The 16947-nt window shown below is 37.5% G+C and overlaps 1 protein-coding gene across 1 annotated transcript; it reads left to right on the forward strand.

The window, feature by feature from the left end:
* Positions 1 to 2990: 2990 nt before the first annotated feature.
* ubap1 (ubiquitin associated protein 1) lies at positions 2991 to 14332 on the forward strand. The gene is made up of 7 exons (XM_057847149.1): positions 2991 to 3174; positions 6860 to 6908; positions 7001 to 7125; positions 9608 to 10423; positions 10518 to 10676; positions 12080 to 12181; positions 12319 to 14332. The coding sequence occupies exons 2-7, from the start codon at positions 6869 to 6871 to the stop codon at positions 12457 to 12459; spliced, it is 1383 nt and encodes a 460-aa protein (XP_057703132.1). The 5' UTR covers positions 2991 to 3174; positions 6860 to 6868; the 3' UTR covers positions 12460 to 14332.
* The last annotated feature ends 2615 nt before the right edge of the window (positions 14333 to 16947 follow it).

Consider the following 16947-nt stretch of genomic DNA (forward strand, 5'->3'; position numbering starts at 1 on the left):
ATTTATTTTATTGTTACCTAGTTTAGTGTCATTTTGTGGAAATAACAATTTCTTTCATTTATGGATTGAAATATTTTATCCAAATATATTCATATAATTTTTACATGTTCTTGCCTTTTTTTAACAGATCTTCCAGATGTTAGCACATTTGACTCACTGTTAGCTTAAGTTTAGAGTTTGATCCTTGTTTGCTACCTATGTAGTAATTATTTCACCCATCTTTCGAATAACATGACTGAATTATTGTTGACCCAAAATCAAAGGTGTCAAACTCATAAATCATTATTGTCCAACAAAGAAAATATATGCATAAATCTATTTCCAAAATTTGTAATTAACTTTTTTGGGTGATTATTTTGCAAGCATATTCCCTTCACTAAACTAATAGAAATGAAGTAACCCTTTGCACTATGTATAATGGCAAATAAAGTCTATTCTATTCTATTTCATGCACGAATTATGATTAAATTTTTTTTTTTTTTTTTTTAATGTTTTTATTACATTCATATGAGACAGTGGTCTCAAACATGCAGCCCAGAGGCCAATTGCAGCTCATGGGACAATACTTTGCAGCCCCCATTTGACTTTTAAATGTAGTACGTATTAGTGGTGCCTGCACGTATTTTGTGATCGGCAACTAAAATGTATATATAAATTATTTAAAATAAAATGACTTGATTAACTGAAAGATCCATTTAGGGAGGGAAAAATCAATTATTTAAATAATAATGCATTTAAAAAAAAAACAATAATAATAATCAAAAATGCAAATTAAAAAAAGCCATGAGTAATAAAAAATATATATAGAAATAACTTGAAATACAACTTATCGTAAAAAAATCGTACTAAATTCAAAAAGAAGAAGAATAGATATAAGTACACAGAGCCAACACTTTTACTTTGGGAATTCTAATCATATATTTTAATTTTGTTTTAAAAATCTCTTGCGACCTCACAAAGCTTAACTCTTTGGCTGCCACTGATGGCAATAGTTGTCCAATCCATTTTAACTGGTTGAAATGGATTGGATCTATTAGTGTCAATAGGCGTTTTCAATACAAATTTCCTCCTTTTACTAAATGCCACAACACATACTCTGTGACCTGTGCTGGGAGTGAATGAGTTAAGCTAATGTGAATCACCCATATCAATTTGTAGATAAGATTTTTATTTATTTATTTTTTAATTGACATTTGTTGTTATTGCAGAAAGAAATTACAGGGGGGCCTCACATTTTTTTTTGGGGGGGGGCACACTTCTTCAACGTAAATTTAGCCTGAACAGTGGCGTTATTACCCGTACATTACTACATCAGTGCACTGAAATGTTTTCTGTCACTGAGGTCATAAGTGGTAGTTCCTCGTAAAATCTATAAGACAAACGAAAAAAACAATGGTACAGTTCTGTGTGCATTTATTCAACTAAAGTGCTTCAGCGTAAACATAACATATGCACTGATAAACATGAGCACCCAATGGCCGGCTACTCGGCCCGTTCCCCTTATCTGTGATTGGCTAGAAATTGCCTTCATTTGCTGCTCAGATTGGTTTCATTGAATGACGACAGATCAAGATAGGATGAATAGAGGGTTCGTCCTCTCCGTGTGTGTGTGTGTTTTTGTGGAAGATTTAAAAAAAAAAATTACACAGTACAGTCTAATCGAGCTAGGGCGGGCACAGCAGTCTCTCAACGCGGGCCCGGCCGCCTAATGCCCGCCCATGCCGCCGGGTCTGTGTTATGGAGTTGTGGTCAAAAGTTTTACATATACTCGAGCGCCACTGTCAAATTAATTTGGGACTTAAATGATGATAACTTTTTAAAGTATTTTAAGGATTTCTTTTCAACATCTCCCTAGTGAGGTGTTCCAGGCAGGTCCCACTGTGAAAGGCCCCATTGACCCAGGACATGTTGGAGGGATTACTTTTGCCCTAGTTTGACAGTGAGACCATATAAAAGTATAATTACATCAGTGTATTGTTACATACAGTGTATACACACAAAATAATCAGTAGCTAGTTTTAAAATCAGAAGCCAATGAAAATAGGTACTACTGTTGTTTAACCATTTCAGGGAAAGTGGTCACTACATTAGACATCTATTCAAAAGTTATCATGAAGCTAACCGAAACTACTAATATATGTTTGAACATTTTTGGTATATAGACATGAAAATCTGAAATTGTTCATTTTTAGTAGAAAGACGGTTATGTCTTTCATGTGCCCCAGTCCACGATTTGTAACCAAAATAGTATTTTGTATGTTTTTTAACTGATTTTAGAATCGTAAATTCATTACTTTAATGCGTCCATGAAAAGCTTTGATGTTTTCACCTCAACATAAATCATAAATAATGTCATAAATATTCAATTTCATTCAAAAAATAAAACTATACATTTGTTTAAAACTATATGATTCTGCAGATTATGATCAAGATATATGACTTGACACAAATTGCAATGATCTGGCAAAACATAATCTTGGAAATATATAACTAGTTCATGTCATGGCAGCAGAAACAATGAATGTATCTATGTTAAGGTGTATTTATGTTTTTAGAAGTTGGCAAAAAAAAAAAGACTACTATGGCATTCAAAGGTTTCATAGTCGGTAGTGCTGAGAGAATGACAGACGAACAGGCTTTTTCATGGAAACTCAGCATAAAGAGAAAAAAAAAATCAAATGAAGAAAGTGAAACACGCTGTAAAAAAAAAATATAATAATAAACTATGATATAAATAGGCTAAAGTTGCAGAATAACAATACCTTGGCTTTCCCTTTGGGAAAGACCCAGGTAATTATGATGATTTTTGCAGTAGTGAATTAATTAAAATCCCGATTCACACAACCGACCAGCTGACGGCGGAACGGCACCAAAAAATGTTTTTGTACCGCTAAAAGAAGAGATGAAGAAGACACAAATGAAGAAGAAGAATATGAAAAAAGACGAAGAAGAAAAGAACAACAAAAAGAAGAAGAAATCCCTGACGTCATTCGAGTGAGTGACGTCAGACAGGAACCAGTGGAAGGGAGCCTGATATATCAAGATGGCGTCCCTCGGCAGAAAAGGAAAGCATTTTCATAATATATAAAACATTTTCGACCGTAAATACAATTGAAGCAGCGCATCAATAAAAGACCAAGTCACATTTGTAAGAGCGAGACGGACCAGATACAGGTGAGAGCCATATTTATGTTTGATCAGTGTCGTTTCGGGGCGGTGGCAACAGTAGAAGTCAGGCCACTTGCGAAGCCAATCGTTTAACAGACTTTTCCTCAAAGGGTAAGCCATGAAGGCATTATTTTCTTAACTTATTTGAGTCCTTCGTTCTCAATAAAAGTCACATAAACTGTGGCTTTAGATATACTGTTGATGTAACTTATTTCAACGTGGAGTGGCAAAATGTTCGAAAGCTTAGCCGGGGTTGCTAATCAATAACTTATGCATCATCTAATGTTGGTCTAGTTTTTTTTTTTTTTTTAATTAATATAATTACAGTACTTTTATAGCAAGTAACGCATCATCTAAGGCTTGACAATTGTTTGATTCACTAGAAACAGACATCGATTGCGAAAACTACGTCCCGGTTTTGTTTAGATGTTTCTAGTGTTATTGCCCGCACAGTAAGGCTTTAGAACAATAGCGATCGTTTGTCCTCTTATGTAAAATATATATTGCTTTACATCGATGACACTGTATTGCTTCTATTTTTGATCGTAAGTATTAGAGACATGGATAATATTTCTGTATACCGTGATAATCAATTTTCGCTTCGCATGGGTAAACAATGGCCTCTCTGTTTGTCAGGTATTTTTGTGCCACATGATCAAATAAGTTATGTGCGCTTAGATTCAAAGCAGTGGAAATGTGTAAACCCAGATAAGAGGTTTCAATGTGAATTTACAGGAATGTGTGGGAAGTCAAAAGAGTAAAACTGGAATTCACTAGATTAGTGATTGGGTGGTTAGGGAATTTAAATGTAGTTGATGAAAATATGTTCTAGAGCAATCCTGACTAAAACGCTGTATTTCATGAGGGTACAGTTATCTAATCTATTTCTTAGTCACATACACAAATGACTTCTAGAACCCTCCCTACAGCCCATTTGAGCGCAGAGCACATGACAATTGAAGCTACTTACTAGCTGTAGCCAAAATACGATTGTGGCATTCTCCCTGGGGAACAGATAAATCGTGTGGATTGTGGAAGTGGTCATTGTAGTCAAAATAATCATAATACATGTATTTCAAACACTATGGGACACTTTACAACTGAATATACAAGACATAAAAAAAATAAGTGAACAAAAACACTGATTAAAAGCATGGTCAAATCTGAACATCTGGGCCTGATGAAGGCAAAGCCTCCACTCACTCCGTCAGCCAGGGGATGGAATCTGGCAGTCATCCTTCAAATCGGTCCATCTTTAGCTGCTTCTGAGTGCAATTGGTCTCTGTTGAGGAACACACAAAGATTGCGATCAGGCTTACAAATTTGAGCGGGGAAATACTGGTTGATATTTGGAGTACCTTAAGGCTCTTTAAGAATAACACAATCTTCAAGACTCAACAATGAACTGAAGTGTTAAGAGTTGGATGTTGATGAAGGATAGAAGATCCCACTGCCTAAAATGATTAAGCCAAAAATGCAAAAAAAAAAAATGTTGAAGACTGCTGGTGTTTTTGAATCGAGACTGCATTTTTTTAAATTCTGGAGTTGAGTCAAAGTTATGATTAATATTGAAATCAATATTCATGTTTTTGTTCTTCAATAAAAGTATTGGTTGTGCAATAACATTAGATATAACATGTACTAATATATTCATGTATTATGACTGTATAAAATGTTTAAAATTAAGATATAATTGCAAACAAATTCCCATTACAAGTGTCAAACATTGTATATTTTCCAAGTCTCTTTATCTCCAATTTTTTTATTTATTTTTTTGCGCAACACAAGGGCCAGATTATGTGTTTCTGTTGTTTTAGGCTACGTCTACACTAGGATAATGACCTTAAACGTGTAATTAGTTGGACTATACGGCATGTCGGCTACACTAGTATACCTATTATCTGGATTAGTTGTTAGACGGATCATGTAGGCGAGTACTGTTACTTACTGCCTGTGCGCCGCCCAATATGGACTGCTGTCTCCGTACAACATTCCGATACTCAGGAAGGGAAGTCATGCCGTCGCTGTTTTTAGTGCGAAAAGCAGAGTGTGCTCTCCCTTCACTCTCGCTCCTGCATGATGCGTTCGATTACGATCACGAAAAAACAGTGATCACAAAATAATGACACTCTAGAATGTGTTGTAATTTCTAAATTTGCCGCAGGCAAGTAATGAGTTTCCGGTTCAGAGGTAAACCGCGCGGGCGATGACCTAACACATTAGGCTTCTCCTTTCTATGCATGCGTAGTTTGCGCAAATGCAGGCGTACGTTGCAGAAGCGACGGGGCCTTAAACTCACCTTAAACGAAGTGTGGACAGGTATAAAAATAGTCGGTAAAATGGAGAAAACGATCTGTCCTAGTGTAGACGTAGCCTTAAAGTGAACCTTCGTAGTTCCCTGAAGAAAAAAAAGGGTTTATCAAGAAAAACTGCATGCAAAAAAGCCTTTATGATTTGCTTGTGTGGTTTAAGTTAATTTAGAAAAAGTGGCTGGGACTTCATGATAAATACTACTTTTGCATGCCGAAAGCTGTTTGTCAGAATGTTCTTCTGATCGCGGAAAGTACATATGACAGTACCAACAATCAGGTGTTTAACTCAATAGAAGCTGGTGGATCCTTAAATGACATTGTTGTTGAAGACACAATGCACTCTGCGCAGTGACGTCACTGGTCAGCGCTGCCGTACTTCCACAGTATCACTCGTTAGCTACATAAACATGTCATCGGTTCTGCTTTTCTAATTTGAACCTGAGCGGAAAAGTGATGAGCAGGTCAGCACTGTTGATATTTCACAAAACAAGCAGCAAAAGCAATTAAACGAAGGTCTCCGGTGGGATTCCAACCCGCGTTTCCCGTGTGACAGACGAGTACATAGACCACAGGACTACACAAACATATCGCAACCCACATGCGTTGTCTGTGCGGTAAAACCTGAAAGGGAAAGGCAGCTGAAAAAAAGTCACTTTAGACAGCAAGCAGACAACAATAACATGGGATTATGTAAAAGGATGTATTGAACACACAAAAAAACACGTGATCGCAAAAAGGGAGACACAAATAGGGTCTGTGACAGTAGGTCGGGATTAATAAAAAAAACTAAAAAAAAAACAAGGAAATACTGTGATGAGAGGCAGACAAACAAAAAAACAAGGCAATGATGCAACTCACAATGAAGAGATATACAAACAGTCAAATAGCAGCAAGTCAATATCTTGGCAAGTTGCCTAGGATTGGTTTGAAGACACTGCAGATGAGCTGGAATTGGATGCAGGTACGACATTGGGAACTCATCCCACAGCTCTGTAACAAAACAATCTGACCAGCAGCAGAAAGGGACAAAATCATGCCAGTCATCATCCTAGCTTCGCTTGCTCGCTCACACAGCTATTCTCCCAGTCCAGCCTAACTGCGTCATCACCCCTAGAGTGCATTGCGCGTACAAAACATGGCGCCCTCCGTAGGTCAAAACATGTACTAAATAGTATCGATTTTTAAATCAGTGGCAATGATATATGTGTTTCTACCACCATGTTTTAGTACAAGAGAACAATTGTGACTTATTAGAGCCTTTGGGTCGGAGGTTCCCTTTAATGTAACTTGATCCCCCCATCAAAACAGTGAAACTGGAAACATTACCCAATTTATTCATGGAACAAGTCAGTAACATTTTTTTTTTTTTTACCCTGCAGGGTATCTAAATGGCTACAAGGAAGTCCGTATCAGATGCATACAACAATGGCAAGGATATTCAAATCTTCACATTTAAAGACTAATTCAAAATGCAAATTCTAATTTCAACTATCTTATGCCTGTTTTATCTTTTCATGTAGGACCCATCAGCTACCTTGATGATGTTCCTTTCAAGGTCAATGAAAAGTTTCGCTGTCCTGCCAAAGTGGGGCTACCTGTTGGCTTTTGTATGCCAGACTGCAGTTCTTTGTTGGCGAGCACACAGGTAAATCATTTGAGTATTGTCACTCTACCTTTCTGCCAAATTGTTGTAGCAGCATTTATAAGGCTGGCCCTTTTAGACGGATCATGACAAGGCGGGACATTACCATGTCAGAAACGTGCTTTCACACAGCATTGTTAGTTAATTTCTGCAACACCTCATAGGGGCATAGGTAGTGTGTCTTGTAGAGGTGTGCAAAATTTCCGATTCTTAGATTATTCGCGATTCGGCCGTGGAAGATTCGAGAACGATTCACAAACATCCAAATTCCGATTATTGAAATATGCCAAGTAAAGCGGAAGTACAACACACTCAGCGCGCCGCGCGGTCAATGAGCAACGGAGCGAGAGTAGCTAAACATCATGCTTCTCATTACCCGGCCCCTCGGGTAATGCCAATGCTCAACTCACGGCTCTAGCTCAACTCATGCCACGAGATAAAAAAACACAACAACATACCTGAAGCTGCTACAAAAGTACGTCATCCACATAATGTTACGGTAGATATCATTTATATAAGACTAGATGCACTACGGTAGCGGTAGCGTTTGCAGCACATCTACAAAAAGCTAGATGCAGACGTAGTAAACGGCCGCCATCTTAAAGCAGTACACTTCTCTGCAAGGCTGTTGTAGCGAACCTTCCAAGCAAACCTAATTAACTTTTTATCTAAAATACTCCTAAATCGGTAAAATATTGACTTGAATCTATCTTTAAAATAGTTTTAAAACCTTCACATGTCGAAAGTTGACAAAAGGGAAATTATGGATTAACGGGAGCAATTTTAACAACTTTAACGGTTGATTCACAACATTAAATTAATTGAATGTAGTTTAAAGCTGCTGATGCAGAATGGGGACTGGAGTTTTTTATTTACTGTTATTTTTGTATATTTGTTTACTGCTATATGTTAACTTGATACTGAAATAGTAGTTTGGTTTAGCCTGAGAGTATTTTTGAACAATTTTGGAACACATGTACAAAATATTAAAAAAAAAAAAAAAAGGGGGGGGGTGCATCAATAATCGTTTTAGAATCGAATCGGACCATCTGAATCGTAATCGTAATCGAATCGTTAGGTGCCCAAAGATTCCCAGCTCTAGTGTCTTGGGTGTTAAATTTGCACTCCTTACACCAGGAGTGTGCAATCGAGTTTTTGTATTGTGTATTAACTCATTGCCTGCCATTTACGGCGATAGATGTCCAATCGATTTTGACTGGGAGGACTAGCAGCGATTACTCGCTTGAAAAAAATGTAATGGGCACCCCCTGATTCGATTCGATTACGATTCATAATCCAATTCGATTATTGAACGATGTTCACGGTATTGACGATGATCACAGTTATCACGATTATCGATGCATCATAGGTTACTAATTAATAAAGTAGCCAAACAAATTTATGTCTATTATTTATTTAAAATATCCTAATGATTCAATAGGAACGGTGGAAACATGCCCATACAACAAAAAGCTGCCCTTAATCTGCTGTTTCTTTTTTTTTTTTTTTAAACGAGAATGTGCAAGAACATTAACCATTTTAAAGGCAGTACTTATTTCTCAACATGCCTATACAACAAGAAGGTGCAAAAACCTCATCCGTTTCAAAGGCAGTACTTATTTCTCTAAATAATACAATAAAATTTACACTGGTGGAATGAATTCCACATTTTTATAGAAACAAAGTGTCTATATACTTTGTTTTCACAGGTTTCTGTACTATTTCACATGTTTGTAGTGTTACCGCTGTACTTAATCCTGGTTTTAAGCGTTATGCATCTGGAGTAACAGTTGTACACCACCAAACACGTGCTAATTAGCATAGCGCTCGGCGCTAGTTAATAACATCTCAAAAACAACAACAATAAAGGCTAAAGAGTACAAGAGGGTTCCTGTAGTCACCTCTGATAGACGGACACGGGAATTAGCAAAACACAAGGGACTTTTTCCAATTAACACAACTGGAACTTACTGCTGGACAAACGAAAGACAAGCAGCAACAAACTATCTCTCTTCCCCTCTCGCTCTAAAAAATAACTTGTGTACAGAAGCGCGACCGCCCACCTCCTGCCTGTCTCATACACAAATTTATTTTCCAGTCTTTTGAAAAGGAGTAAATCTCTCGCTCATTAAACGGCAGCATCCATCATAGCGTTGTGCGTGCGTCCGTTAAAGATGTCCGGGCGGCAGACATGTCTTGAATTTTGTTCCACTACGAGCGGCTGTTATAAAAGTTATTAGGGAAAATCGACGTTTTTGAACCTGTATGAATCATAATCGAATCGTCAAGTGTCGAATCGCGATGCATCTAATTATCAATTTTTTTGGAACTCCCTTAACTTGCATGCACTGATTTTTCTATAAAAATTAGCGTAGCACTCAGCTTTATACATTAGTACAAGTTTATATATAAAGTGAATGTATTGAATTTCCTCTTTACTTTCTTATTTTTCATCGTCCATACCCTCTCTCTTTGATCACAACAGTATGACTTTTCTCTGGAGAAGCGGACTGTTCGCTGGGGGATGGAGCTGGCTGAGGCGCGAGAAGCAGAGGCACGTGCAGAAGAGGCCGCAGCAAAGCAGGTGGAAGAAAATCAAGAAACCTCGGCTCAGCCTGAGGACCCTAATAACGGTGGAGGAAAGAAATCTCAATCTGCTGTTGGGGATCACGACCTTCCCCCTCCAGCAATGAACCCTGTCCTGGCGGGACTAAACCATGATGCTATACTCACTCCTCTGCCTGCCCCAAGTTTTGGTCTGAGGAAAATCCAACCTAGCACTCCTCAACCACACGGCCTCAACCTTGCTGACTTTGAGCGAGAAGAGGATCCGTTTGACAAACTGGAGCTTAAAACGTTGGACGATAAAGAGGAGCTTCGAAACATTCTTCAGAGTCAGCCTCAACCTGCTCCTTCTGGATCCCCTCCGGATGGGTCCCAGCAAGCGCCAGCTTCACGTGGAAACAGCCCATCTCCTCCTATCAACACCAGCCTTCCAGTGAAACCAGGCTTTGCTCATAAACCCAATGGCTTGGTTTCCTTGATGGATTTGGACAGAGTTGGGCACCAAGGGAGATCAGGTTTTGAAGCCGAGGATCGGCCCTGCAATATCCGCTCTCTGACTTTTCCCAAACTTTCCGATTCTGGGGATCCTGAGCCAGTTAAATACAGCCCACGCCCTGCACCTGTGCCTACTCCACGACAGAACCTTCCTAATGGCAGTCCCCCAATTATACACAAGTCCCAAGTTATTGTTGCACCAGCGCACTTCAGCTTCAATAAGAGTGGTGGACCAAAACAGGTTAGCTTGAGGTTACATACACCGTGGTGGACTGCTGTTTGATGAATATTTCCATTATAGACTTCATTGATATTGTTATCATATTGATTCCTAGGCAAACTCTGGATCAGGTTCTGCTGGCTTGCCATGTGGGGGAGCCTTGCTTAGCATGACCCCTGGTGAGCGCCAATGTGTGGAAACCCTTGTGGGCATGGGTTATTCTTATGAAGGTGTTCTTCGGGCTATGCAGCGACAAGGGCAGAATGTGGAGCAGGTGTGACCCCCTTACTTCTAATCAGCACTCATGCAATCATGTCACATAATTACGTCTCCCTTCACATTTACACACTTAAAACTAGTGCTGCAACGATTAATCGATTAACTCGAGTGATTTGATTCGAAAAAAGCTTTGAATCCAATTTTGCTGCTTTGGGTATTCGTTTAATTAGAGTGGCGTTTTAATGGTTTGTTTAGAAAGTGTTTGCATTCAGTTTTATTTATTTGGGTGGGTACACAGCCCTTTTTGTGGCAGCAGTGAATATGTCATAACTCATTTAACATGGCTGAATCCAGTTGCTCCCTGTTAAGACCAACATAAGGTAAGTTTTGTTTGAGCTAATGTTTTTTATGCATTCATAGTTTAGGTCATTGGTATATTTATATTTATTTAATTTATGTTTTTGTGGGAATATGTGTTTGAACGATCTGTTAATTGGACAAAACTACTAGCATTTCATAGCATTTAAGCTAGCAGACTTTTGTTATGCATGTTAACCAATCATTCTCTTGTTGTACTTAGATCCTCATTTATTTTTTTGTACCGTTCTGACTAAACCCCCGTATTTTAATTTATTTTCCAATAAAAGTGGAATTCTGCATAGTTTGAAGAAACACTCAGGAATTTTATTTCATATTCGCATTTAATGTTCTTTTGAAACTGCAATCTTAGTAGCAAGCCTATGTTTTACATCTCTAAAAATTTATTCTGCAACACAATAAATGTTCCTAATCCGATTACTCGATTATTTGAACTAATTGATAGATTAATCGACTACTAAAATAATCGATAGCCCCAGCTCAACTCAAAAATAACATCTTCCCTACTGAAATAAGTATTTAATAGGGCTGCAGCAAAAATTTGGTGGCCACAAATATTCATTTGAAATTTAAACTGGAATAATAGACACAAGGAAAATGTTGGAGAATCATGTACTCTATCCTGCAACCCTAATTCCTTATTTTCTTGAATCTAAATTTGCACTGAGCTCCGCGTCAGCTAGCTGCTGCATCTGGCACTCTGGAGTAACCGTCACAGAAAAAGATTCAATTTGACTAGACATCCATAGATGTGAAAGTATTAAGTCAATGTTCTTCCTCTAGTTGTCTTTAGTGAAAATCTAATGTAATCTAATAATTTCAGTTAGTGAATGAATATTTGTGTAATAATAGTAATAATTTTCAGTTTCATGAGCAGAAAATATCCAACATTGTGTTCTATGTGTATTGGACTTTATTAGTGCAATTCATGTACCCTATACACTAGTAAGGTCGACATCACTGAGAAATCCATGATGGGTTACAGTTCAGTTTGCCCAACAAACACATAAAACTACATAGCTGCATATCTGTCATATACAATGTATCAATCATGAATAAACATGTCTATACTTGTCCAAGGTATTGGATTATCTCTTTGTCCATGGACGTCTCTGTGAACGGGGCTTCGATGCAAGCGCAGTGGAGGAATGTTTAGAGATGTACCAATGCTCAGAAGAAAAGGTTTGTACTTTTTGGGAGATGGTTAATTATCTTCCCGTATGTTGAGGTAATTTGTCAATGTGACTCATTGTAAGACACAAAAAGCTAAAAAGACACCTCTAATGATGTGGTCATTGCTTTTTCTCTCTTCTTCTCAGGCGTTGCAGTTCCTTGAGCTGATGTCCAGATTCGGTGAAATGGGATTTGAGCGGGAGACCATTAAGGAGGTGCTCCTGGTCCACAACAACGATCAGGACAAGGCGCTAGAGGACTTAATGGCACGGGCTGCGGCTAGCTGAGCCAAGCCAATGAAGTAACTGCTGCAGGGCTCGTTTCCTGGTACCACCTCACAGCCCCTTTTTTTCTGCCCACCCAATCACACCATGTCCTGCAACATGTGCTTGCCTTGGCTGTGGAAGGGACAACTGGGAGAGTAGTTGTTCTATTTCATACCTCCTGACTGACAGAAGCCCTATGCTAAATTGTATTGTGTCTCAAGCACTTTGTGCCAAGAGTAACAATACTTGAACAGTGTTTCTTTCTGATAAAGACTGAGGTTAGGTTCCAGGAACTGGTACTGCTAGGGTATTCAATAATGGAGAGGAGGATCTAGAAAAATTGGGCTGTTGGCTTCAATGCCATCTATATTTGCTTCCTCTTGGAAGTGCTGATATGACTTTGGGTCAGAACTGGGAGGAGGTTTAACTCTTGAAACTGCCACCTTTCTCCGCTCAGTGCAGATCTTGTAAGTGATGGAAAGGATAAGGGTTCTTTGAATTTAAACCAACAAGCATCAAGAGTGAGTATGAACATCAAGGGCACAGTGACCAGAGAGAGAAAGATCTTACTCAAGAAGTGCCCCCTCTGCTCCGGCTCACTGTACCTTCTTCTTTAATGTGCGTTTCTCTTCTTGTTTTGGGCACTTTTTCATGTCACTTTCAATAGATTTCACATTAATTGATTTATGCATTCATTATTGCATCAATGAAAATAAGCGATACGGCTGCACTGGAGCAACCTGGCAGCAAAAGATTGAGGGTCTTTCCTTTTGTTTAAAAAGTATATAATACATCTACACACCACTGGCATTGACATGTCTTACGGCACAAATATTTCTTTCGTAGTTTTCAAGTTATTTAATTCAGTACACTGATACTTTAATTTGAACATAGTTTGATATAATGTAAAGATGATAACAAAAATGACACTTTCATTTGTTTGCATACTGGAAAGGCGTGGATGAGGTTTGAGGATGTGTGTTAAGAGTTTTATTTTCCAGTCACATCACAGTGCAATAGAGAGATATAATCTAACTGTTAACTGGCACTTTGAGCCGCTTTAGTTGTTGGGAGATTGGGAACATTCTTCAAATCTTGCTGAAAATTTGTATGTGACTCGACATTATGTCACCAAAACTAACCGAGTCATATGTTTTGAGGAATAATCTTAATGAGATATTTTGCCAAACAGTACGTTACGTCAAAGATAATACACAGCAAGAAAATGAGTCTCTAAATTGTTAAGCATTAATGGCAAACGGAGAAACATAGTTTTGACTGACGGTCAACATTATCTATCTGGTCAGGGTCAAATCAGTACATGTCCCTACTAGAATACCAAACAATATTACGTGGATGTTTATTTTTTAAAATTTGACCCAGAATGGCAAAATGTCATATTCTAGGCATGAACACTTAATCAGTTTTTAGAAATATATCATCCTATTTCATTAACTGTAAATGTTTTTATTGTTTTTTTTTTTTTTTTGGGGGGGGGGGTCACAATACAATTATTAACATTACACTAATCTTCAATTCTGTTAAGTGGTTTTCCCTGTTAATTGGTTTAAACATCGTTGTTCACTTACTACAACTTCAAACTGAAGAGGATAATGATACTGTATTAAATTGAGGTACAGGCAAGATTTGGTGTCTATGGGATGTACAGTTGGTTTAGGGGCCTTTTCAATGCTATAGACTCAATTCAAGAGTTAGCACATACTTCTAATTTATCTGAAGGATTCTGTTGGTTCTCATGTATGGTGACTTGAGTGTCCATAATAGGACGTTATAAGTTGAATGACTTCTTGAACTGTGGGTTCTTGCAAATGTTCTGCCTCCTCTTCTGTCACTTGGAAGGTCCCAATGATTAAATACGCAAATCAGTTCAGTAGTCTTGAGCTTCACTGGTATTTCTTTCTATATGCTGGCACGCCTTGGTGTTCCACAGGAAAGATAAGGTATTTACAGGGGGTTGGACAAAAATAATGGAAACACCTAACATTTTGGCATCATAATTATTGAAAATAATTGTTGAAGAATGACATGAGCAGCATTGTATTCAAGTTGAGCATTTCGTATGACCGGTGTTCTGTCGATTAGCTCTCCTTTGTTGAAGTAATCTCCACGCTGTTGACAGCTGCTTAATGTTGAACAAATCTAATGTTTTGACATGTCTATTTAGATAAATTATTGATATATTTAGATACTCCTGCTATAATATCAATATTCTTATGTAGATAAATTATAGATAGAATATTGATATTATAGTAGGAGTATCAAAATATATCTTTAACAATAAACACTATTAAACCCAGGTGACCCCCATGTTTACTGCTTATCAGACAACGTTAACGTCCTAACCCTATTATCTCGCAATATCATCAATATTCTATAATAGTCTTTCCTGCATACCGTATACGTAATTGCTTATAGCGTTTAGTGGTCAAAAAAAGGCTCTATAAAATGGATGTATTTAAAAAAAAAAAAAATATATATATATATATATATATATATTAGGGCTGTCAAACGATAAAAAAATTTAATCGAGTTAATTACAGCTTAAAAATTAATCGTAATTAATCGCAATTAATCACAATTCAAACCATCTATAAAATATGCCATGTTTTTCTGTAAATTATATATATATACTGTAAAATGTTGGAATGGAAAGATAAGACACAAGATGGATATATACAACATATGGTACATAAGGACTGTATTTGTTTATTATAACAATAAATCAATAAGATGGCATTAACATTATTAACATTCTGTTAAAGTGATCTTAAAAGAAATGTTAGTACAAGCTATAGAAATTTTATATTAAAACCCTTCTTAATGTTTTCGTTTTAATAAAATTTGTAAAAATTTCAATCAAAAAATAAACTAGTAGCCCGCCATTGTTGATGTCAATAATTACTTAGACAATGCTCATGGGTGCTGAAGCCTATAAAATCAGTCGCACCCAAGCGCCAGCAGAGGGCGGCAAAACATCATAAAACACAATTAACAAGTGGGCATTTCACTCTACTGTCATTTAAATCTGTCTGAGCGGGACGTGCGTTAATTGCGTCAAATATTTTGACGTGATTTTAAAAAATCAATTACCGCCCGTTAACGCGATAATTTTGACGGCCCTAATATATATACTACCCGCAGCACCAACTACAGCAACAACAACGTAGTCAAAATGGTAGATGAACTCGAAGGACATTTGACATGTGATCACCCCTACCTATTCGTCATAACACCAGCACAATTCCCAGACCTCAACATTATTGAGCATTTATGGCCAGTTTTAGAGATTCAATTAGGACGTTGATTTCCACCGCCATCTCTAAAAGAGAGGGTATTCTAAATGAATGGCTTCAAATTCCTTTGGAAACAATTCACAAGAGATTCAGAGAATTGAGGCTGTAATTGCTGTTGTGATACTATTTATGGAACAAATACTGTAAATATTGGTCCGTGCATTAGATATGCAGCAGAGAAACCTTCGTATGCCCCAACTTCAACCACAAATTAATTGGACCACTCTCAAAATTATCTGAATTGGTAGTGGTACCGTATTTTTCGGACTATAAGCCACTACGTTTTTCTTGCCGTTTCTACCTTGCAGCTTTAAAAAGAAAGTGGCTTATGTATGGATTTTTTTTTTTTTTTTTTTTTTTTACAAACGAGCTTCATATTTTCTTGTTAAAAATAACGCAAAATGGATGATTAGACATATTTTAAAAGAATGGCTTTCCAAATTTTGCCATGACATGATTCTCACCCGCTACCGATAAAGCTTCCCAGAAGCTTGTCAGACTTACTCAAAAACTCAGGATTTTCTAGATCAAAATGCCTCCATCTGATGCTATATGTTGCTACAAAAGAACAATTTGAAATGGTTGGGCATCCACTGTTTGCTACGACAAGAGAACGCGATGCTAGTGTTTTTTAGCAATTTTCAACTGGCACTCAGAGGACTTTATTGCCACAGAATGCTACACCAAAGTTGCTATATAAGGACTAGCACTAGCTATTAACCGTTTTTAAGAGGATTTCATCCACTTCCAGTTTAGAGGGGAAGGTAAAGCGGATTATATACAGTATCTTTGCAAATGTAGTAACCTGTTTTTTAAAGTTAGTTTGTTTTTAAGCATTCAGACAACACGAGTTGTTGATTCGTGTTTATCTGGTTAATAAATATACAGGGTGTTCCAAAATGGTTGACCCCATTCTAAATGCCCATATCTCGGAAACTACTTGATGGATCTTAATGAAACTGAATACACTTTATGTTGAAGGTCATAAGTTTTATTGGTTAAATTTTCAAAGAAAAGTACAAATATTTGTCTGTTCTATGACAGATTTTCATAAATGTTCATTATGAGCGCCGCCTGGGACTCTGCACACGTCGAGTCCGTATTCGAGCTCGTGCCAAACTCGCAGAAATGTCTTGAAATTTTTGGTGCCAAGTCCTAATTTGTTTTGTAGTTGGTGCCTTCTTTGCAAATTTGT

The sequence above is a fragment of the Corythoichthys intestinalis genome, chromosome 9 (assembly GCF_030265065.1).
Source record: "Corythoichthys intestinalis isolate RoL2023-P3 chromosome 9, ASM3026506v1, whole genome shotgun sequence".
NCBI classification, from domain to species: Eukaryota; Metazoa; Chordata; class Actinopteri; order Syngnathiformes; family Syngnathidae; genus Corythoichthys; species Corythoichthys intestinalis.

What these genes read in the sequence shown, in the direction of transcription:
- ubap1 (XM_057847149.1), top strand. Translation starts at nt 6,869, where the DNA reads ATGGCTACAAGGAAGTCCGTATCAGATGCATACAACAATG. An exon ending in ATCAGATGCATACAACAATG is followed by an intron (nt 6,909 to 7,000) that starts GCAAGGATATTC and finishes CTTTTCATGTAG; the next exon opens with GACCCATCAGCTACCTTGAT. An exon ending in CTTTGTTGGCGAGCACACAG is followed by an intron (nt 7,126 to 9,607) that starts GTAAATCATTTG and finishes TGATCACAACAG; the next exon opens with TATGACTTTTCTCTGGAGAA.